The 24,620-nt window shown below is 44.6% G+C and overlaps 1 protein-coding gene across 1 annotated transcript in view; it reads left to right on the forward strand.

Moving 5' to 3' along the window:
* Positions 1–18,570: 18,570 nt before the first annotated feature.
* The window catches only part of LOC136137513 (guanylate cyclase soluble subunit beta-2-like), a 35,636-nt gene continuing 29,586 nt past the window's right edge, over positions 18,571–24,620 (forward strand). The window contains 1 exon segment of the mRNA XM_065895919.1: positions 18,571–18,661. Within this exon segment, the coding sequence (XP_065751991.1) occupies positions 18,595–18,661 (67 nt within the window). The 5' untranslated portion in view covers positions 18,571–18,594.

Here is a 24,620-nt window from a genome sequence, read left to right on the forward strand (position 1 = left end):
CATGACAAGAGTACAACAAGCCCTTACTATGAACATTTAGAAAATAAGCTGCTTTGTCTTCTGGAAATTTTTTCCTGTAGATTCTTACTAGTAGGGGACCCTGTTGTTTCCATGGACTAAAGTTCCAAATATGAAAATATGCCTGAAAGAAATCTATGTATCATAGCTATGCCGTTAGCCAAGCCATTTCTACCTAAAGCCTTCCTTCAGCAAGGTTGGTCCCAGCAAGGTTGAAGCACGGTACCAACTCTTCTCTGAGTAAAGCTGAACTCTCATCCTCTCTGGGTCCAGGGCCCCCCTTTGCCATCCCCTACAGAGCTGGCCTCTCCAAGAGGGCACTCTACGCCTGGGACTGGTATTGAGACTTAGCTCTCTAATGTACACACATCAGAGTTTCTCTCTTCTGTGTCTCCTTCCCTCTTAGCAAGCCCAGCAAATACTAGCTGATCTCATTAGCCCAAGGAATAGATACTATTTTCATTTTGGCAGAATTGTCAAAGCTGTAGCCAAAAGCAACGAGAATTTCAGGTACCTGGCAGGCCCATGGTGGTGGGGGGGTGGGGGGAGCAGGTGATATTTTTGATCAGAAGGGCGTCTGGGAGTCCAGGAGTTTGGTCACGTCCCACTTGGTGGTCCTGCTGTATCAGGCCCTGAGAGGGAACCAGGGGTAGGCTGGGGGTCCCCAACAAGAGTATGGCCGCTGCGGTCCTAGGAATTCAACAAGCGAATAAAAACAGATAGTGGTTATATTTTATCAGAGAAAGTTTTCTTCCCAGATACTCTTTCTTCGCACTCTCCTTCTCATTTCTTTCCTCCATCTATAGAGATATACCCCTGGAACCTCCCTCTGATAGCTCACCCTTCCCCTCTTGTCATATGAAAAAGGAAAGGTTTGTGTTTCTCGCTGCATGTCAGACACAGACCACAGGAGATGAGCGGGTGTCTCGTAGGATCTCATTACGTATCATTGGTTATGTAACAAATGAGGCTGCGTGTTTACAGACTTATGTTTAATGTGGGGAATGAGGTTTGAACTCTTCAATGCACCAAACATGGGTTAAAAGTTAGAATCCGGACACCGAAGAGAAACATACTCTATGATTCAATTCGTATGGAGTTCAAGAGCAAGCAAAACTAATCTATAGAGCGCGTCATCAGAACAGCAGTGGCTGGGCGCGGTAGGGCAGGCTGAGAAGGGGCACGAGGAAACTTTCTGCCACGATGGAGATGTTCTATCTTTTTATTAGGGTGTGAGTTACACGGATGTAGACATTTGTCAGGGTTCATGGAACTGCACACGGAGGGTCAACAGAAGAAGCACACAGTCACAGTAGAGGCAGGAGGCCCCTTATGTCATGGAAGAGAGAGGCAGTTTCCATGTACTGCAACTTCTCACCGGGCTGTCTACATGATGGAAAAACATATAAAACGTCAGCCAATTTTCCAGACAGTTTCAAAATCCAAGGACGTTTGTCTTGGTCTTCACATGTCCTATGTCTTTTCAAATGTTTACAGAGTATTTACAGGAAGTAGTCCTTTGGGTGGCAGTCGAAATTAGGAAAACTGGCAGTGAAAATTAACACATACCGTAAAAGAGAGATAATTGCTCCACTGCCATATACAATATTATTATCAAATGGTATTCACCAAGGCATCCAATTGGTCCCTACCAGCTCCATCTCATTGTTCTAGGAAAGATCCCCCTTCCTTGTTACCCTGAGGATGAAGCTGCCACAGCTCGAGAATGATATGCCATATGGTACTAACATCAGAATCAAAATGAGCTTGTGCTTTTTGTGTGAGATGCTGAAATTTATTAGAAAATCAGAAAGCCTCATTTCCACTGAGTTCCTGAGACCTGCCATCTGCTGCATGAAAAAGAAATGGAGATTTTTTTTTTTAACCATTTACTTATTGTGAAATGTGAGAGTACTGGTGTGTTTGAAAAAGCAGGGCTGGGGGCCGGGTTTAGGGGGGTGCATAAGACCCGGCCAGAGCAAGCCCACTTGGCAGGGAAGAAAGGAGACTGTCGGCTGAATGGTGGCAAAGGCTTGGGAAGCATAATTATGGAAATCACCTATTCCAGAGCCTGTTTTTTCTCTTCCTGACCACATGTTTCCTTCCACATAGGAACAGCCCATAGACAGGCCAGCTTTCGAGGTAAGCAGTCTCTGTTTCAGAAAGGAAGTAGAGGGCGCTGTTTAAACAAGCACCAGCCTCTCTGAGTATTAGGTCTCTCTGGGGAGAGGATAGTGCAAGTCAGACAGGAGGGAAACAGACAAGGGGGCCAAAAAGGCTTAATGGATGGTGAGGCAGGTAGGGCTTTCTAAGAGGAGGCGCAGGAGCCGGGAGGCAAGATGGGAGAGCGATCTGATGCGCAGGGGGCGGTGATGTAGTGCCCAGTGAGAAGGGAGAGATCTTTCAACATTGTCTGGAATTTTTCTGTAAGTGTAGGATGTTGAGGATACAAAGATAAAGGTGCTTTGTACTTTAAGGAGGGCGTGTCAGCTGCCTGGGAATTCATTTCAGGGGAATGGCTCCGTCTCTGGCATTGCTGGGTTTGCGACATGCTCCCTTGACCGTGAGTCACATCCATGTGGCTGTCCTGTACCTCTGCAGAGCACTGCAGCCTGGAGGGCTTACCTAACCCCTTGATTTTACTATAATTATTTATTTTTACTCTTGTTTTCACATCAAAGCTGGCATGTCTGTTGGAAGTGCTGCAGGCAGCATTCACTGACATGATTAGTGCCTGGGTTTCTCACCTCTGATCACAACACTCAAGAAATAGACCTCTAGGGCTTCCCTGGTGGCGCAGTGGTTGAGGGTCCGCCTGCCGATGCAGGGGACATGTGTTCGTGCCCTGGTGCGGGAAGATCCCACATGCCGCGGAGCAGCTAGGCCCGTGAGCCATGGCCGCTGAGCCTGCGGGTCCAGAGCCTGTGCTCTGCAACGGGAGAGGCCACAGCAGTGAGAGGCCCGCGTACCGCAAAAATAATAAATGAATAAAAATAAAAATAAATAGACCTCTAGCAAATAGGCTACCAGAGCCTGAAAGGGAGCAGCAGTGGGGGAGGTGAGGTGGAGGACAAAGCTTTAAGGCACCAGGGAATTTCACATTATAACATTATAGAGTCAAGTTCAGGACAAGGCAGGCCTTTCCTGGACCACATTCAAAGAGGTTTAATTAAAGACGAATTAAAAAGACCTCTCACTAGGCAATATCATCTCGGAGGCAGTCTTCCAGCAGGATCCCAGGCGCATCCTCAAAGTCAAGTTCAGGTTCTGGGCGTGCTCTGCGGCCATGAGTGGCCACCTGAGAGCACAGCCCCAACCCGCCTCCACGCTCCCCAGATGCTCATCATCACCGTGGCCTCACGCAGGTAGGTGACCAACAATCTGGCCAATGAAAGGATGAATGACTGCAAAAGCCTTGGGTGGTTCAAGGATCTTGACCTCCCCCATAAGCCAATGCAGGAACGAAGACTTCGTAGAGAGTCAGCGCCGACCTCGCTGAGGAGGAACTGACAGGGAAGCGAGCAAAGTGAGTTTCTGAATTCGCAGCGAGATTAAGTGGGAAGCGACCATAAGCCCCAGGGTCCAGCATGATCAGTATGTGCTCGTCCTCCAAGCCTTCTCCCACCGCGGGTAGCAGTCGGCGAGGGCCACCTCCCCGGTGCTCGACTCAAGCTGGCAGAAAGGCGCTGCTGTGGTGTCGGCCCCTCGGGGAGAAGTTCAGGGTCAGCCTTGGGGCTGTGCCCCCGGGGCGCCCGGCAGCAGGTCCCATGTACTCTCCTGGGGTGGGGCGGCAGCCTTACTTTTTCCGCCCTTGGTGAATAAGGGCCCCACGGGTAGCTTCTGACCTGGGGGCCGGGGGTCAGCTCTGATTTCCCCAGGGTGGGTGTAGGGGTACCCGACCTCTACAGGACAGGTTTCCACAGATACCCAGGATTCTCCCAAACCACTGGGGGCAGGCAGGGTGGTCGTGATGGCTCAGACCTGAAGATGAGGTGGTGAGGACATGGTAAGCAGCTCTCAGCATCCTCTGCCCTGACTTCCCCTCAGCTCCCATTTGTCCAACAGCTATTAATCATGGTGCTTATTATCGAAGAAGACTGTCTGTCCGTTCCTGAGCACTTGCTAAGTGCCAAGTGCCTCTTACCTATTATCCTGTTTAATCCTTACTACAACCCTGTGAGGTGGGGACCATTCTCATCCCTATTTTCCAGATGAAACAACTAAAGACCAGTGAGATTTGGTGAAGGGCTGGGGTCAAACAGCTGGTGAGACATAGGGGTGGGCGATCGATCACCCCCTGCAGTCTGGCTCTAGAACTATTACTCTACAACCCCAATAACAGTCCTCCAAGAGTAAGCACTCTGATTTCCAGTTTACCTTGTGAATAGACTGGATTCAGAGAGGTTAGATAATTTACCCGAAGCCACACAGCTGTAGGGCCCAAAGACAGAAACCCCTCTGGCTTCAGAGCCCAAGCTATTTCCTCTCAGCCACACCCCCTGTCCCGGGCTGTGTAGCATTATGGACCCCCATCCCCCAGCCAACAGATGGAAGGCACGGTAAGCAGGACTGGATTTGGACTCTGCAAAGTCATCTTTACTGGAGATTTAGTAAAACCTTAACATTTTTGGACTTTAAATAAAAAGAAACAAATTGCTTCTTCTGAACACTGATGTTTCTCAGAGGTGCCATGGTTACTACTCAAGTAGCCCTGGAAAGATATGGATGCCATCAGCCAATGAGAGCGCCTACCTGCTTGATGAACTAACCTGTTTATCAGCACTAGTTCCCAAGTGTTAGAGAACTTGGGTGCTGTTTGTCATGCTTACCCATTTCACTTAGGCCCTCAAATGTATAAGGAGTATGTTAGGGAAAAATCCCTGTGACCTGGTATATGAGAAGTCAATACAAAAGACCTAAGACGTACATTGAGCAAATTATGTGGGACCAGACTTTTTTGCTCTCTCTGGGGACAGAGGAAGCCCGATGATTTCGGCGCCCAGGAGAAAGGCGTGTTTATAATCAGCAGAGGGTGAGGGGGTTGAACTCTATGCTCAGGGCCCCCAATGATTAGTTATGCCACCAGCTTTGGGGGCCATTGAATGCCCCCAAATGACTTAGGGTGCTAGACTGACCCTAAGTCATCAAACTGAGCTACGTTACCCCATGTGGTTATAACCCAGCAGCTGACAGCGGGCTTCCCCTGTGCCTGGTTTCCTTTGTCACACACTAGGAGGCTTAGGCATGATGTTTTCATTGGACTCCGCACTCTTTGCTAAGATTGCTAGGATGAAAAGTTACTATCTTTGTTAATGTTGGAGTGATTTTAAATGCCTTTAAAATGTATTTAACAATTTTCATGAGTTTGGACTTGAGGCTTCAATTCAGTATTTATTTATTCAATAAGTATCTATTAAATACTTCTTTTGTGCCAAGGACTGTCTTGGCACTTTAGTTGAAATATAGATAAATTATATCTACTTTTTGATCCAGGGAGCTTGTAATTTAGCAAAGGAGAGGGGAAAAAATAGTATATATGTATGTATACATATAACACATACATTTTATGTGTTGTGTGTGTATATGGGTGGATAGATAGGAAATATGAGTGTGTGTGTGTGTGTGCATGCACGTGATATTTTAACAAGTCAACCCCATGGTGATGAGGACATAGAGGGGTCTAGTGGTAAGCCTGGGACACAGGGAAGGTCAGCCAGTGTCCAGTGCAGGGAGCAGTAACGCTCTTAGAGACAAGATGGCAATGGGGCCGACACCTGCCACAGGTGACTGAACAAAAGGGGGAGAAGACGGTCAGAGAAGTGCTCTCTGTTTGGGGAAGAGCAGAGGCATTTGGGTTGCCCCACCACATGGTGGGGCAGGGAGAGCCAGGAAAAGATGAAGCAAGGGGAAAAGACCGCATCTAAGGAGAGCTGAAGACACAACCAAGCAGGACACACGTTTTGTTCCCAGAAAAGAGCTGCTAGGCTTTAGAGCCCTCTCCTTCCTGGTGGCATCGGCCTCGTTCCCTTTGAGAAATCCCCATAGATGAAAATTCAAACTTATAGGATAAACCTTCAGGCTGATATTTGTGAGACAGGATGATTCTTCACTCTACAAAGATATCTTTTTAAAACTGAGCCCTCTTGGTGCTTTTAAACAGAATCCACTCATCCACAAGCCCCCTGGTTAGGAGCCCATGTTGTGGACAGCAGGCTGGCCTGCGTCGGTTGCACTGCCCTTCTCTCAGCAGAGGCATTCACGGACCCTCTCTTTTTATTAAAAAAAAATTTTTTTAATCTGAAGGAAGGAAGAAGGCAGATCACAGATGAAAGAGTAAACCCAGTAGAAAATTCTTTTTGTTAATTCCAATGCTTGCTCTTTATTGTTGGTAACTGTCTCCCTTTATTTTCCTGCACTTTATATGTCTTCCTCCACAATCACACCCATCCCTAGATTCATTTTTTTTTTTTGCGGTACGCGGGCTTCTCACTGCTGTGGCCTCTCCCGTTGTGGAGCACAGGCTCCGGACACGCAGGCTCAGCGGCCATGGCTCACGGGCCCAGCTGCTCCACGGCATGTGGGATCTTCCCTGACCGGGGCACGAACCCGCGTCCCCTGCATCAGCAGGCGGACTCCCAACCACTGCGCCACCAGGGAAGCCCCTTAGATTCATTTTTATAAAGGAAAGAAAACTGTACTTTCGTTGCCTTCCTGACGTGACAGGAGATGACAGCCAGTCCTCGTCCCTCTAAGCGACCCCTTTGCCACCGTTGTGTTTCTGACCTCTTCTATCCAAACGATTTCCTGTTTCAAAGATGATCACAATGAACCTCTTCCAGTTCTAATCTGATTTCAAATTTAGCTCACGTTTTCTCTATGGAAATAGCTTTTCCCTAAGTTGGGGACAAGCACGGTAAACTCACGAGAAACAGGAGAAGGGTATAATTCACTTCCCATTCATTTTAGGGTGCCATTGCACGTTTCCTAAAAGCAACCCTTCAGAGGTCTACGACTGGGGGTTCCATGCTTCAGTATCCATACTTCTCCTTCGTTTCGTGTTCTAGTATGGATTCATCAACACCTGTCTGCAGTCTCTTGTGACAGAGAAATTTAGTGAAGAGACATTGGGAAAAGCTGAAGTAAGTATATTAAAGGAAAAATGAAAACCCTCTGGTACAATTGGTAAGCCTCCAGTGTTTTGAAGGTTAAAAGGTTTTTTACTAACCTTTTGATTAAACCAGTTAGTTGTTACTAGGGAGATCAATTCAAATTCCTTGAACACACCAAGTAAATACAGAAAAACCTGGTATCTCATATCTGCCTTTAAGGAAGGTTTCTATCTCAATTCCCAGAACCAGCCTTAAAACGGGGCTCTCATGTGAATAATACCAACATTATTTTACCTTTCTTTCATGAATGAGTTCTTATTTACTCTTTTTAATTGCAGAAGAGAAAATAACTGCATTATTTCCATGGCACATAAATGGAGCTGCCGAAATCCTACAGAAGACGGGATGCCCCTTTTAAGTTTAGCCAGAATCCCTCCTTAGGTTTTCTTTAGATAACTGTTATAGTTTTCCTCTCTGCCTTTGGAAATTTGACAACATGTACCAAAACTCTGAAAATGTGGAAATCTTTTGAAGTAGTAATTTCATTCTTGAGGATTGACTCTTGAGAATTGATACCCTTAGAAACACACGTACTTATATACAACATATATATGGGTGGGTGTGCATGTATATGTAACATAGCCTTACATTTATAAATAGTAAGAGAAAAAAATTCTTTAAATGTTCAAAAATGAACCAACAAACAAATGGAATGGCAAAAGGAACATGCACCATTATTCGGATGATTGCAAAGATGGTGAAGCAACCTGTAAAATTCTACAATTTAAGTAAAAACAGCAGCAACAACAAATAAACAAACAAAAAGCCTCCTCAAAACAAGACACCAACTTACATAGCCACTGAGTAAACTACACAAATGAAAAAGGAACAAAGTAATTAATTATTCATAGTAATTGAGTCAGCAAGATAAAATGCTAGATGACTGACTGTTTTTTCTAATACCTGTATTTTTTCATTGCTTTTGTAATGTAGAAACAATTCAAAATGCTTAGTGCAAACTTTCCTCACCCCGCCCCCATTTTAATTTTTATTTTTTTGCGGTACGCGGGCCTCTCAGTGCTGTGGCCTCTCCCGCTGCGGAGCACAGACTCCGGATGCGCAGGCTCAGCGGCCATGGCTCACGGGCCCAGCCGCTCCGCGGCATGTGGGATCTTCCCGGACCGGGGCATGAACCTGCGTTCCCTGCATCGGCAGGCAGACTCTCAACCACTGCACCACCAGGGAAGCCCACCCCGCCCCCATTTTACAGGTGAAGTATTTGGAGCTGAGAATTGTGGAGACTTAAACAGGGGACTGAATTGGGGAGGAGCCAGGGGGGCCCTACAGCCTCGGCCCCTCTGACCACGTCACAGCAGCCACTGCCTACACACATGTGACCTGACCCACTTGTCTAGGAAAAGGCAGCCCGGGCCATTTCCACAGCATCCCTGGGTGCTGCAAGTTTGGGTGGGAAAAAGGAGCTCTGGCCTATATAGGCAAAGACTACTCATTTCCAAGTATTTCAGAGAGAAACGCTCTGCTGCTTGAGACAGGTCATTTCACCTCTCTGAAGCTCTGTTTCCTCACTGATGAAAGGGGAAGACCCTGTCTTCTAGGGTCTCCTAGGGTACCCCAAGTACATAGTAGGTACCCAGTAAGTGTCATTCCTCCTCCAATATCCAGGTGCAGCATTGGGATTAGACTATATTTGACATTAACAGGTACCACTTTGCTGCTGGTCGGATAACCCTGCCTTCCATCTTGAAGAGGCAGATGTTCCTCTAGGGCCTCTGCTTTGCCCAGAGGAAACCTGGCTCCTAAAATTAGCATCATTTGGTGGATGGCATTGCCTCTGCTCCTCTTTTCGGACTGATGTCCCCGACACCCATTGTCCAGAACTGCCTGGAGGACCCCCAGTGACTGGCCTGGGAGAGGGAGGGAGGGATAGGCATTTGTTGATTGACTTTTGATTGATGAACCTTATACCAGCTGAGCCTTAGCTCAGCTGGAGGCCCAGAAGAGTCTGTCCTGACTAGGAGAGAGGTCAGGGCTCTGGAAATAAGTGAAAATAATCAGAAGTAGCTGGAGCACTTAGACATCATTGGAGGTAAAACAGGGTGTTGTCTGCCTATGACAGGCAGTTGAGTCGTGTTATTTAGAGAAGGCCTCCTGCCCTCCCTTACATGTGGAGCAGACGTAGCATGACCAGCTCTCAGGATCTTGATTGGTTGAGATATTCAATGGATCTTTGCAAATCTAGGGGAAAAAAACCCCAGCTTCCCATATGTAAGTAGATGGAAGAAGCTGTTTCCATTTTGGATCTTTGGTGTGACCTCACTGAAAATGATACTTTTTCTCTTCCTGCCCCAGTGGGGCACTTCTCACAGCATCCCCAAACAAATGGCCAGCCTTGGCATCCACAGGCACCAAAGGTGATCAGGACATTTGAGCAAGAGGTGCAGAAAGGTGCCAGGGAATCAGAGGAACATGTCCAGGGACAGAGAAGCTGGAGGGGCCATGTCCTGAGTTTGTGTCACTAGATTTCACCTCTTTAATCTTGAAGTACCAATTTTCTGCTTAACTGAGTCTCAAAGGATGTGTTTGTATGTAGAGCACTAGACACTTATGTGATCGCATTGGAAATGCATCTTTAAACCAAAAGCAAAAAGCCTATCTAACAAGCTCAACCAGTGACAAAAATTGCATCGTATTAGAACACATTAAAAAAAACACAAAACCTGTAGTGCAGAGAACTCAACTTATAAAACGCAAATTAAGGCGAGGTTATTGTGTGCAAAGATCTCCTTCAGGCTACATTGAAATAACAAGTTCCCTAGTGCTTTTAAAATAGAATTTTAGCTAAAATAGAAAACCCCATCAATTCCTACAGAAATTTTAAGAAGAAACGATTAGGTAAAATAAAGTATGTCTCCAGATTTTACAACATAACTTTTATTTTATATGAAATAATCAGAAACAGACGTTTCTCCTCCTTTGTCTGCATTGTTTATTTCCCTCTCATATGCCCTAGATTTATAGATTTCTAATTATGAACCACTCTTTCATAACCTCCTGGCTAAAACCTTTATCAAGATTTAACGGTGAGAAACAACTAATAGATTAAGTATAGTAAGACCCCTGGAAACAGATAAACATTTACTTTTTGCCTGGGTCATTTACTAGCTGTTTGGCTTGGGCAAGTTTATTTACTCAAGTATTTATTTAACTCCTAGTATATGCCAACCAGAATTCCTGGTCCTGGGAATAGTGATGGAGGAAACAGATGAGGGCTCTGTTCTCTGAGAATGTGTATTCCATGGTGGGATGGCAGACTATAAACAAGTAAATAAAGAATAAAGAAAAGAAAATCTTTCAGATTGGGCTAAGTGCTATAAAAAGTATAGGGTCCTTGATAGTGACCAGGGAAAGAACATGCCAGTTTCCCTGAAGTGATCAGAAAAGACCTCTCTGCAAAGGTAATATCTGAGCTGAAACGCAGGGAGGAGCCAGCTTTGAGACAGGGAGGTACACGTGTTCCAGGTGAAGAGAACAGCAAGTGCAAAAGTCCTGAGGTCGGACTGAGTCTGGTGAATTTGAGACCCAGAAGGAAATTCAGTGTGACTGAAGTGAGAGTCTGGTAGAAGATGGAAGTGGAGAAGTCGCTGCAGGAGACAGAAAGCAGTTGAAATTTTATTCTAACTGCAGTGGGTTACTGAGGTCCCTGAGCCTCCGTGTCCTTGCATGTGAATGGGGATAAGAAGGGGACTCACTTATGCACTTGTGAGGATTGAGATGGCTAACATAGATGAAGTGTCTGGCACTTTGGTTGCAGAACTTAGTCCGGGATTTTGCTTTCAAGGATGAGTGATTCACTATGTGAACTGAAGTTTAAAGGAGTTAGTTGAAGGATTCAGGGGACTCACACAGTTCCATTGCAAGAAGTACAGAGAGACCTCAGAGGAAATGGAAGTTCAGAAGGACTTGCTCCATTTCTGTGTCTCTCTTCATATTTACTCCCTTCTCCTGGCTCTCTCTGCAAGTCTCTTAATTTCTGTTTCTTTCAAACTTTTCTATATGTCCTTTTGACTCAAGAGATTACCATCACCTGATTGACTCAGTTTCTCAGTGTCTCAACTCCAGATGCTCCAAGGCAGGATTTGATGGGCCAGCTTTGGTCAGGTGCCCACACCAAGCCCAATCAGGTGTACTTTGGAAGGGAGGGTCCCTAAGAAGAGTTATGTGTAGAGCCACCATGATTGGCATATCTTCTCCGCTGCATAAACAATGCGTGGAGAAGGGATGACTGATGTATGTATGAAGGGGAGGTAAATTAACGAATGGTAGGTGGGTGATGACTACCAGGCCCAAACCAATCCATTTAGGGAGAGGTGGGTGGAATTACATGGCTTCTCTCAGGGTCAGGACTTCTTAACTGGAGGTTTTTGAATGGGCTTGGGAGGGTCTGAGAACCTCTGAAATCATCTATGAAAATGTGTACATGTGTCTACATGTATTTTCTGGGGAGAAGGTCCATAGTATCCATCAGGATCTCCAAGAGCTCTATGACCTAAAGTCAAGGGTCCCTGCCTATACATCCTAGGCTTTTTGTTCTTACTGAATAAGAAATGCTCCTAAACTTTTGACATCTTGAAAAGCATCCCTTCAAATCTACTGAAAAACTATTTGAGTAAGAAACAATCAGGATCGTTCCCGTTCGTGCCCCTTCTTCTTTACCTCCTCTGTTCCCATTGACTCACCGAGCCTCTCAAGCCTTCCTTAGAGACCGAGAGCACTCCTTCCCTCCAAGTTCCCTACTTTTTCCATAAATAATGTCTAGTTTAAAAGTAGTTGAAAGCCAAGAGTTTCTATTTTTAAACTTCTATCCAGGAATGCTGCCTGTCGTGTAACTCATCCTCCATTTCTGGCCATGGATGTGTTTGCTGGTTTGTCTAGCTCCCTGAAATCATAGGTCATCAGAACTAGAAGGGCCCTGAGAAATCAGTTTGGTTAGGATATCGCAACTGGGGGGGGACTTATTCCCCAAAGATCATATCAGAATATTCAAGGGCTTAGAAAATTTTTAAATACCTATTTAATATTATATTATTATATATATAATAGAAATTGTTTTTCTAGTAAAGACCATTGAAAGTAAAACTTGAAAAATATTTTTGTTCAGTGGGAAGATATAGAAGATAAATTTAGCACGAGTGAAAACAGATATTATAGGTCTTGAAGCTTCTATAATTCGGAGAGCCTCCTTTAAAAAAGAATATAAAATTACAGACAAAAATGTAGTTACAAAAGTGAGCACTTATTCAGAATGAGAAAAAAATTAAAAGCTGACAGATAACAAAACATCAAAGGCCCCAAAGGTAAAGTTTATTTATTATTACTATCATTAATTAACTATTGATCCACTTTTATAACATTTTTACTCACATCTTTGGCTGCTTTTGGTTTGCCCATTCATATGACAATGATTTAATAAGATCATTTTCCATAAAGAGAATAGAATGAATATTCCTCTGACATGGCTGGCTGAAAATTATTTTTATTGTTTTATTTTTGTTGATAGCTTAGACAAATTTCTCTCTGTACATCTATAACTTTCTCAGCAGTTTCTTACCAAGGCATGCTTCTTTCCTGGTAGCAAGTCCCAGGAGAAGGCCAGCCCTTCATCTCTACCTGTCTCCCCGCTTCTTCCCCCGCCTTCTATCAAGTTCTCTGTGATGAGATGGTCCCCAGTTAAGGGACTGTGGCCTTTCCTTTGGATGTCTTTTTGGGGGGTCACATTAAGGTCTGGATGCTTGTTGAGTCTTCCAGGGGAAGGTGGCCCTTGGGGGCTGGGTGACCAGAAGTCCCTCCCACAGGCACCCAGGACCACCATCAGGGCACACAGGGATGCCCCCTCCATGCTGGGGATGGCTCCAAGGTAGATGGGGCTGGGCAGGGTTGATTCCTCCCTAGCGGCTTCAGCCTCGTTGGCTTCAAAAGTAAATCTGATTCACTCCGGGTGTAAACGAGAAATTCTCAAACATTTTTGTCTCAGGTAACCTTTTTACTCCTAAAAATTATTAAAAACCCCAAGGACTTTTGTTCATTTATTGGCATTTACTGTATTAGAAATTTAAATTGAGAAACTTTAAAAAACAGTCATTTATTAGTTGATCTAAAAATAACAATAATAAACCTATTACATGTCAGCATAAATATTATATTTATGAAAAATAACTGCATTATCCAAATAAAAGAATTAGGGAGAAAAGTGAAATGTCACTCTTTTCAGATTTTCGCAAATCACTTTAACATTTGAATTGCTAGAAGATAGTTGGATATTCTCTTCCATACCCTGTTTGCTGTGATCTGTGGTTTTGGTTGAACTATATGATGAAAATATAGGACGAAGTATTTTAATGCTCTTTTTAGATAATTGTGGTGAATCGTTTAAACCCCACCAAAGCTCCACAAGTGGTTGTTTCTCAAAGATCTGTTAGAATATTGAGTGTGAAACGACACCAATGGCCCTTTTTGTACTCTGTTATGTGCAAGTCCCATGGCCTGTGTTACCCTTTGAAATAAATCTTTTATCATCGTTTTGAGCTGTCATGCATTTGTCATTTGGAAAATCCTAGCTCCTTGAGTTATGCAGATCTTATGAATGTTGACATGATACAGTACATTATACAATATCAAAATCACGTTTGTCAATATCACCACAATCTCACCAAAGCCTCTTAGAATTGGAGAGCTAATGAGCTCACAGTAGCAGATGCAAGTTTTCCAAAATTCCAATTTTCACTTGAAAGCTTGAGTTTGATCATTGGCAACAAATTCTGTCAGTTACTTTCCTTGAAATGACAAGCTAACTTTGTTCTTTTCTTAAGAAAATGTCTGCCAAATATCCAAGTCTGAGTAACCGTTATTTGTCTATCAGTGGTTCTTTCAAGTAGAAATGATGTTTCATGAAAAAAGTGGCTAATTCAGCTCACAAAAACAATTGCAGAAGTGCTTTTCCTTGAGGTGACCCTCTACACTTCTGTATACAGCAAAGTGCTTTCTGTGTACACATGCTTCCTACTTTGTCATGCAGAATGGTCAGAAGATGTGTACTCAAGGCCAAGATTTAATAAGACGTATTTTTTACTGTGTCATAAAGGATGATCTGAAGTGAAGCTGACCTTTCCTCTTTTTTCTTTTTTAAACCATGAATGTGTGGCAGTGAAGGATACAGTGGCTACTTAGTACAGATTAATGCCACTGCTATTCATGCTAAGGCACCAATAGTTTACCCACCAATGCTTTTGTACCATTAGCACAAATATCAACCAGTGAAAAGGGCAGATAATGTCTTGATTTTATTATGAAAGTGGTTTTGACCTCATGGACCCCTATCTTAGGGACCCACAGGGGTTCCATGGAACACAGTTTGAGAACTGCTGGTTGAAGCGTCAGAGTCTTTCTCAGTGAGTCATGTCATGTGTTGGCTGGGGAGAGTGGTGGGCACGAGAGGGGAGGGATGGACATCAAAATCTCCATGGAAACATTGACCTAACCCAATACTATCATTATAAAGATGAAGAAATGGAGGCACAGTGAGATTTGTTCCAAGTTATCCAGCTGCATTATGGCAGAACCAGGATTAGCTCCCAGGTCTCCTGACTCACATGCAGTGAATGTGTGAGCCTCTGTCAAGGTAGGTGTCTCTCATCTGCTAAATTCTCTTACAAATATCCATCAGGCTCTATTGTGTGCCAGGTACAATGGTAGGTGTTGAAGATATAAAGTCAAATGACATTCCCCTGCCCTTTGGGACTCTGTAGTCTCGGGAGTGTTTGGACAGGTAAATCCAAGCCTCCACTTGCAGCCAGTGTTAAGGCAGGTAAACACGGGGAGGCTCTGGGCTCTGAGGAGGGATGCCTGCATCTGACTATTGCTCAGAACAACCAGGGTCAGTGATTCTTAGGCTGAGCTGGGAAGGAGGAACAAAAGTTAGCCAGATAAGAGGGAGTGACGGCCCTTCCCATGGAGGGAGAGTCTGTGGGAAGGGAGGGAGGAAGAATGGGCATGGCTGGAATTCTGAGTAGCTGGGGGAATGGCTAGAGGAGAGTCTGGAGGAGAGAAGTGGGGGTGGTCCAGGTGTTAGGTCATGGAGGACTCTCTGCATCAACCCAAGAAGTCTGGACTTGTCATGAAAGCCTGGGGAGCTGTGGACACCAGCCAGACGACTGGCTGGGTGACAGGCTGCTGCGTCTTCCAAATAGCAGATGGCCACGACACTAGGACAACACCCCTCCTCCCCCACCAATTGTCAGCACCTCCCCTTCCCCAGCTATACCTTGGGTCACGCAGTGACACTCAGATTTGTTATATGAATTCCCCACCTGCCATAAGGGAACTCATGAAGGAACAATTTCCCATGCTTTAGAATCAATCCCATTTTCTTGGCCTGAAACTGGCTACAGAGTGCTATTTATTTTTCCTGTGGGCTTTACGGCTCACTCTGGACTCTTAGAAACCATTACATCAGTTTAGTCATGTCGAACAATGTAAGATCTATAATTTGTAATCCTTTGCCTTGCCAGATTGAATCCTAGAAAGTGTTTCTGAGCAGTGGTGTCCAAGCCTGGAAAGTCATCAGAGACAAGTGGTTAAAAAAATATGAATTTCCAGACACCACCTCCAGGGGCCAGGACTCTGTACGTTTATTTTGCTCCCCAAGTTATCCTGGAAGAGGCAGCCTGTGCGTGGTTTCCTGCCCAGATATTTTGGGTATCATTAGCTGGAACCAACTAAAGAGGAACATACATTTAATGGCTGACTGTTTTAGTTAAATATTGACTCGCAGGATCTCCTGAGTATGTGTCTATGTGACCACCTACGTGGTTGGCACTTTTCGTGTTACATGAAATACTCTGCTCTTTTTTGAGCTGGAAACATTGACCTCTTACTTCGTTTCCTGCATTCATTGATTTTCCAATCCCCAATCTCTTTTAACATGTTTTCTGATAGCCATTTTTCTCTCCTTCTCTTCTTACCAGAGGCTTTGCCATCTCATTAGAAAGATATCAATTGGCTTATTTATTTTTTTAATTCTTGGTAAACATACTGTTTCACTAAAGCGATTCAAATGACTCTATATGTAAGCACGCACTGACTCTGTGAGAAGTGTTAGATGCAAGATCCTGGGATCAGTAAACAAGGCTGACAATCTCTGTGTAATCATAACAGTCTGGGCATGTCTGGCATTCCAGAAATGTGCAACATATACACACTTTGACACTAAAGTGCTATGAGTTCAGCCTATGGGAAAGAAGAGGCTGCCAGACCCAGACAGGTATGAATGGGTGGTCCCACCAAAGGCCTGGGGATGCCACAGAGTTTGTTCCATTTCCAAGCGTCCTGGAAATGACCTAATCTTTCTGGGGCCTTCAGAACAAACCATGGCACCACATCAAGTTTAAATATGGGTCTTGCCCATTATGTTTCTATTTTGCTCATAGACACAGAAGCAGAGCATGTGTTTTCACAAAGGCCCACAGGCCCTGGGGAGGAGGTGGAGGGTGATGGCCACATGGCAAAGAGCACCCCACTTAAGGGAGAGGTGGTGGTTTAGATCCCCCATCGGCCCCGGGCCCCACCAGTTTCTCTCAAGAGCTGCATCTGCTGATGCTTAGGGACCACTGATGCTTAGGGACCACTGTACAGACATGCACCCGAGCAGGAAGCCTTACAAACAGAGGGAAACTCAGGGAGCTTCTAGTTCAGTCATGTACGACCGCAGGATCAGGGCCCCTGGGGCTGTCTGAGAATCCCCAGTGAGTATGTATATGAAGAGGAGGAACATGGATTGAAACAATGGTTGAGGAACACTGAATTCACCAACCACCTCCTTTATTTTACAGATAAGGAAACTGAGGCCTAAAGAGAGGGAGTGAGTTTTCCCTCAGAGCTCATTTGTGTCAGGATAGGCCTGGGACAGTCTCCTGCCTCCCACCCCGAGTCACTCCTCAGTTTCCCAGGCCACCTCTGTGTCCTCAGTACTATTGCGGCTCCTCCTGGCACATGAGACGGTGTTTCTCATTTTCCCCAAGCTCTCTCCCTTTGGTCATCCTCTTTTATCTTTATCCATACTCCTGTCAGAAAGGTGGGACAGTTATCGTTACCGTATTTTGCAGTGAAGAAGATGAATTCCAGAAAGATAAAGGAGAAAAATTTAAAGATTTAGGAGTGAGTAAAGATCTTCAAATACAGAGGGCTAGGTATCTGGAGGTGGGACCAGCCCAGTCTGCCTTTCCCCTAAGGGCAGAACTAAGGCCAGTAGCAGCAGCAAAATGCAGGATGTATGTGGTCTTCAGAGATCCTTCATTTGTCCACTGGCTGATGCTGGCAAGACCCTAACCTCTCTGAGCATCAGTTTCCTCAACAGTACAAGGGGTCATTAGAAATAATCTGTCATCTCTGGCCAAAAGCAGATGCTCAACAAATAGAAGGTATTAATAGGGCTCAGAAGTAGGTTTCAGCTCAACTTAAGAAAGAACCTTCTTTCAGAGACAGTAGTCTGTGAATAGAATGTACTGCCTTGCAGGGAAGTGAGATTCTTGTTAGGAAGAAACTGAGTTATAAGGTGGGAAATTGGACAATTAGGAAATTTCTCGCCTCCCCCAATTCCGAGATTCTGCGGTGTGTTCTGGGATCAATTCAAACGTTCTGTGCTCTTCGCGGCTCTTCAGATGTGCTCTCTGCTGCCACGAAGCACATTCTCTGTGTCCAGAATGCTCCTCTTGGCCTACCCATTCCTCAGTTCCAATGAAACCTCCCTGTCTCAGGGAAGCATTCCCTGACCTGCCTCCTTCCCCCTAAGTTGACTGAATTGCTAACTACACTTCAGTGATTCACACAAGAGCCAAGCCAAGAGTGCAAACCTCTGACTCCCAGGTTAAGCCTCTCTTCACCAGGTCTGGTTAGCTGTCGCAAGACCAAAGTCCAGCAGTAACTCCTACAACCCAGCCAAGCACAGTGTAAAACCGTGAGCTACTCTACCTGCTTCAGAGAAGGAGGCTCCATGACCACAGAGCTCCAAGTTCACTACCATGTATTAGGTTCTTAACACATGCCAAGCACAGTGCCGTCTGCAGGGTCTTCAAAGGTGTCACAATAAAAGTCACAATCAAGGAACCCAGTCTAGAGGGTAAGACCAATAATCTGGATAGAAGCTGGGGAAACTCATAGCCTGCTGTGGGTACTCAAGAAGGGAGCTCTTGATCCAAACTGGGCTCCAGGGAAGGCTTCTTTGAAGAGCTGACACCCAAACACTCTAATGCTTCCCATCCCTTATGATCAGGAATGTTCTTTCTATATCTTGCTGGGTCGGTGGATATATTCCTGGGGCAAAGCTCCAGTTGCTGGATTTCCATTGCACCTTGATCTATCTTTCAGAGCTTCTGCAGAAGTGCAGGATGCCTTCATGACTTACACAGTGTATGATGACGTCATCACCATTAAGCTCATCCAAGAGGCTTGCAAGGTTCTTGGTAAGTCTGAATAGGGCTTTTTTTTGGCTTCCTGGGGCTGCTGTAGCAAAGTATGTTCAGTTCTCATTATTTGCGGTAGTTCTGGTCTGTAAAGTTTACAAAGACTGAATTAGCAAATACTGGGCCATTGTTCCTATAGGAAAGATAAGGTCAGGTTCCTGAGAGCCTCTGGCCACAACCATTTTCATTTGCATAACTCATAAATACATAATCTTATTTTGTGTGTGTATCTGTTTAAAGACACATTTTTCCATATGTATTGTTGATTCATTAACATTGAACTCACGGCCAACAGCGCTGTAACTCGTGCCTGAATGAAGCTTACCTAAGGCATGTATTTTCTCTGTAAGGCACATCACAGCCTTCCTGTGCTTAGGACACTGGACAGCACTTCAGCACCATGCTTTGGAGCATTTTAAACAGCAGACCAACAGAAAGAACAAAAATGCAAAAACGTAGTACCGCATAGGTTGCCGAGAGGACACTTGTTTATAGTCTGAGAACCGAGTCCAGAACGCAGAGCATTGCCTCCTGTGACCTTAGCCAGAAACATGCATGTTCGGTGGCTCACTTTTTTCCCTGCTCTGTACACATCCACGAATGACCACGGAAGCTCTGATGAGTATTGATTTGGGGGTTACAAGCACACTTTAGGGAGTAGGTAAATTTGCAAATACGGATCTACAAATAATGAGCATCAACTGTACTCCTGACTGGGCGGCTTCAACAACAGAAATTTATTCTATCATAGCTCAGGGCCCCGAAGTGTGAGATCAAGTTGCCAGCAGGGCCAAGCTCCCTCTGAAGGTTCTAGGGAAGCATCCTTCCTCTTCCAGGTCCTGGTGACCCCAGGTGTTCCTTGTGACGGCATACTTCCAATCTCTGCTTCCGTCTTCACATGGCCACTTTCCCCTGTGTGTCTACGTCTCTAGGTCCAAATTTCCCTCTTCCTGTAAGGACTGCAGTCGTATTGGATTTCAGACCCACCCCAACCTGGTAACTCACCCTTTCCATTTGAGTAACCTTATGCGTCTTATGGGCAAAAATTGTGAACAACACTGAGTTTCGTCATCTGCAACACCACTGTCGTATTTGACCTCGATGTTGTCTCTGACAGATGTTGTTGTATCTTTGAAATAGATCGTCACAATGACTTCTGGCTGTCAGAAAGAACAGCACTGAGAATCCCACTGTGTTTCTCTGGAAATGGACATGGTGTGCTCTGTGGGGTGCTGAGGGCCATTCTCCCTCATCTGCTCTGCCATGGGACATCTTGCCATCTGCCCAGACACTAAAATGCCATTGACAGGGTCATAACTGGGGGGACAATATATGGATGGTCCCATTTACAATGCACATGTACTCCTGGATATATCAGCAAGGGATGGGTTATTATATTAACTTGCTCACTCCCCAGGCACTAAGGGGCACAGCTACAGGACAAAGAGAGACGATAGCTCTTTGGCTTTCTAGTTTAAGGACCGAGGACAACTAACTTATTCCGTCATAGTTTTCTCACTGTTCAAATGAGAATAATTATAAGATCTACCCTTCAGAGTTGTTTTGAGGATTAAATGAGATAATGTATGTGGAATATACCAAATGTGGTACCTGGTGTATAATAAGTTCTCAAAAAAATCTCCTCCCTTCCTTCCCTCTGTATTAATTTCCTAGGGCTGCCTTAACAAAGTACCATAAGCTGGGTGGCTTCAAACAACAGAAATTTATTCTCCCATAGTTGTGGAGGCCAGAAGTCCAAAGCCCTCCAGTCTACAGTATGTAGTTAAGGCAGCCCTGACAGACCAGTACCGGAATCTAATGTTTTTATATGTCCAGAAAGAAATGCTACATACGTCTAATATCATGCCCAGGCTGTTTTTGTAACTATGTATGATTGTGGACACCATGTGGTGTAGCAGTACCTTTAGCAGAGAGACCCCGTCACACACCTGCCCCAGTGTATTCACAGTTCCAAACCAACTAATACGTTCAGGGGCAGCAACAAGTTTATAGAACAATGTGTGGTCTGACTCACACCGCCTTTCTACCAAAGGCCAAAGTCTACCGCTGTGATTTCTATCTGTCCAGCTTTGAAAATCAGAAGGGTGTTTTCTTCTTGTTTATCTCAACGACATCTGTTGACCTATCCCTGAAATGGTATATAAGAACAGTGAATGCATTTTTCAGATCAAAAGTTGAGATTCAAATCTGAGTAAACACATGCTTGAGACTTGGAGACAGGATGGCCCTGGGAAGCATAGGCTGTGTAGTTTCTCTCCACATCTATCTATCTATTGATAGAAATAGATACAGATATAGATACAGATATAGATATATAGACTGACTACGTCTCTAGCAAAGGCTTTGGAATGATAGACCTGGGTGAGTGCCCTGGTTGTACATCTACCTGCCTATCTATCTATCATCTATCTATCTTTCTATCTATCTATCATCTGTCTTTCTATCTATCATGTCTAACATCTATCTCCCGTGAATCAGAGAGAGCAAATCCCTGCCGAAGGAAAGAAGTCTGCAGGAAGGGCATTTCACTGTTTAATAAAAGACACTCGTCACTTGAGGCAAACTCTTCCCTTAGACAAAGAAAAAAGCACGCTCTATTACCACTCGTTAGTGCTTTGCCTTCCAAGTGGGCTCCAGAATGCCGTTTCTCTACCTTTAAGCAATTGTTGGGACTTTTCCAGACCACTCTGCCACTGCATAGCTCTGTGCTTTCTAATTAGCATAATTCAGGATGGGACCAGATGGCAGGTTGAGCCTTGCATAAGAATTGTTCTGTATATGAATAAGTGCCTACTTAGTCTGTAAGTGGGTTATTAGTGATCTGAAGTGACAAAATTCAAAACAACACACAACAGCCATTGGACACAGTCGTGCCTGTCTAGACTTTGCTCGCTAAGAAACCAGTAGTGAAACGCATTTCAACAGTTAGCCATCGGCAAATGGCAGCAAGCCTTCTCTGCACCTACCTCTGTAAAAAGAAGAGTAACAACATAAACTTTTCCAAAGTCCTCAAATCAGGCCTTATCATATTTGATCTTTACTGTGACCCTCTGAGGTAGGATAAGCAACCCAAACCCTGCAACCAACCAAAAATGGAGCTGGAACTCAGGTGTCCTGGCTCCAAGGCCATCGCTGCAGCCTGTGGGGGGGAGGGGCAGTTGGCTGGGTGGGCATGAGATCTCTGGTGAGGGCTTTGGAATCAGCGAGCCCTGGGTGAGTCCCCTGGCTGTATCGTCTCCTAATAGGGTAACCTGGGGGCAAATTCCCCATCGGTAAACATCGCTGGTACCTATAGCACCTACCTTGGATGGTTATCCTAAAGATGGTGTCCAGTAATGTAAGCAAAGTGCCTACCACGGAGTGGGTACTCACCAGCAAAGCGGGTCCACTGAGACTACCCGGTGGACCCCTAGTTGGGCCAACGTCTCTGTTTCAAAGCTCACCAGGAAGCTGGCAGCTTATACCAGGCATGAGTGAGACTGCGCCCTGGCTGCAAAGGGTCTCCCACCTGAGCTGCCTGCATCCATTTCCCAGCTCCCTTTTCTCTATTGCCTGATCAACTTATTGCTGCACCTGGAACCCAGCCCTCCCAATTCAGAGTCTGTTTCCTTCTTGCAATGTATGGTATCAACATGGGCAGCTGTTCCTCTCCTTTTCTTTTTCTCCTTTTTTTTTTGGCCACACTGTGTGGCATGCAGGATCTTAGTGCCCCGACCAGGGATCGAACCCGTGCCCCCCGCAATGGAAGCATGGAGTCTTAACCACTGGACCACCACGGAAGTTCCCTTCTCCGTTTCTTAAAGGCCTCTATCTCCTCACAGAAGATTTCCCCACTGGTTATCTCGTGCCTGGCTAAAGCCATATATTATTTGAGAAGGAGAGTACTCTAGATGAATAGTTCTTTCCTGATACCTAAAACTTATTCTTTTGGAAACCAAAGCTTTGGGGAAAAAAAGACCCATTTTCAATAGAAAACTCTCAAAAATGTGTGGCAATCACTCCCATCTTGTGGAAGAGCACATGCTTTTCTGGGTGCCTCAGGTGGGTCACCATGAGGAGTAGCTCTTGTTGCCTGTCTCTGGGTGGTGGGAAGCAGGCAAGGGTCGTGAGCAGTCCAGCCCTGAGCAGCCCTTTGCCCAGAAGGCCCAGCGTGGGCAGCAGTGGCTCTGGGGCCCCCACTGAGCCTTAGCAGGTGTCCCCTCCTGCCACCCTGCACAGCCTACCTCTGCTCTCTCCATTCCCTTGAGCTGTCACCCAGCAATTAGTAAACATTTCCTGGTGACGCCAAAGAGTCAAGCTTGTTAAGTCAGAAAGTTTGAGTTTATACATCATTCCAATTGAAAAACTCCCCAGAAGGCTCTACAGCTCTCCTGGGAAGCCAAGCACAGATGCTTTGTGACACTTATTTCCCTGCCATCGAAGAAGTCTTCTATTAAAAAAAAAGAAACAAACCCACTTTTTAATAGAATTTTCACACATACACTAAAGTCGAGAGAATTATACACTGAAGCCCACATACCCTTCACCCAGCTTCAATCATTATTCCTATTTCACCAATCTCGTTTCATCTCTCTGGTTCCTCTACCCTTTTTTCTGGTTTTGTTCTTGCTGGAAAGTCTTAAAGTGAATCTCAGGTTTCCCATAATTGTACCTGTAAATATTTCAGTATGAGTCTCTAACAACATAAAGACATTTTAAAGCATGATCATAATACCCTGATTATACCTAGCAAAATTCAAAATTCAGAGTATTACAGAGGCCCAGGACCCAGCCGTATCTCAGCTGGCTGTGGATAACTGTGGTCTTCTTATATTAGACTTCCTAAGGTCTTTTCAGGACAATTGGAAAAACCTTTTTACTTTGACATAATTTCAAACTCACAGAAGGTTTGTAAGAATAGTACAAAGGATTGCCATAGGCTCTTCATCTATATTCCCCAAATGTTAACATTTTACCATGTTGGCTCTATCCTTCTCTCTATATCTATATCTCTATATTTTTCCTAAATCGTTGGTGTGTTAAGAAAATGATGTCTCTTTATCCCTAAAAGTTCTCTTAAGTACCTACAGTACAACTATCAGACTCAGGAAGTGAACATTGATACGGTGCTATTATCTCATCTACAGATTTCATTGAGATTTTTCCAGCTTTCCCAGTAATGACCTGTAGGACAAAAGAAAACCCTGGATCATGTCAGTTGTCACATTTCTTTGGCTTTCTGCAGTCTGGAACAGTCCCCAAGTCCTTCTTTGGGTCTTATAACATTGACATCTTTGGAAAGTTCTGGTCAGCTATTTTGTAGCATGCCCCTCAACTCAGGATTAGCTGATATCTTCTCATGATTCAATTCAAGCTATGCTTTCTTGGTGGAAAGACCACAGAGTAATGTTTTTTCCTTCCCAGTTCATTGTATCAGGAGGCATCTTATGTCGATTTGTCCCATTATTGCTGTTAACTTTGATTGCTTAGTTAATATGGAATCTGCCAGGTTTCTCCACTGTAAAGTTATTATCTTTCCCCTTTGAAATTAGTATCTTGTGAGAAGATACTTTCAGACTATGTATATTATCTTGCTGTTTCTCAAACTTCTCCTTCCCTAATTTTAGTATTCATTGGTGATTCTTATCTGAATTAATATAAATTATAAGAGTGGCCAAATGGTGATTTTCTAAGTATATCATTTCTTTTACATTTATTAGTTGAATTTCTACTATAAGGAAGAATTTCCCTATCTATCTATTTATTCATCTATCTATCCATCCATCCCAGTGTGAACGCTTGACTCATTTTTTAGTAGGTTGTAATCCTTTAATTATTTTGATGCTCAAATTCTCCAAGATTTAGCCAGTTAGAGCCCCTCCAAGCTGGTCCTTGTGTCCTTGACATGTCCCCATCATTCTTATTTTTTTTTTTAGCATCTTTATTGGAGTATAATTGC

Source organism: Phocoena phocoena, chromosome 18 (assembly GCF_963924675.1).
Source record: "Phocoena phocoena chromosome 18, mPhoPho1.1, whole genome shotgun sequence".
NCBI lineage: Eukaryota > Metazoa > Chordata > Mammalia > Artiodactyla > Phocoenidae > Phocoena > Phocoena phocoena.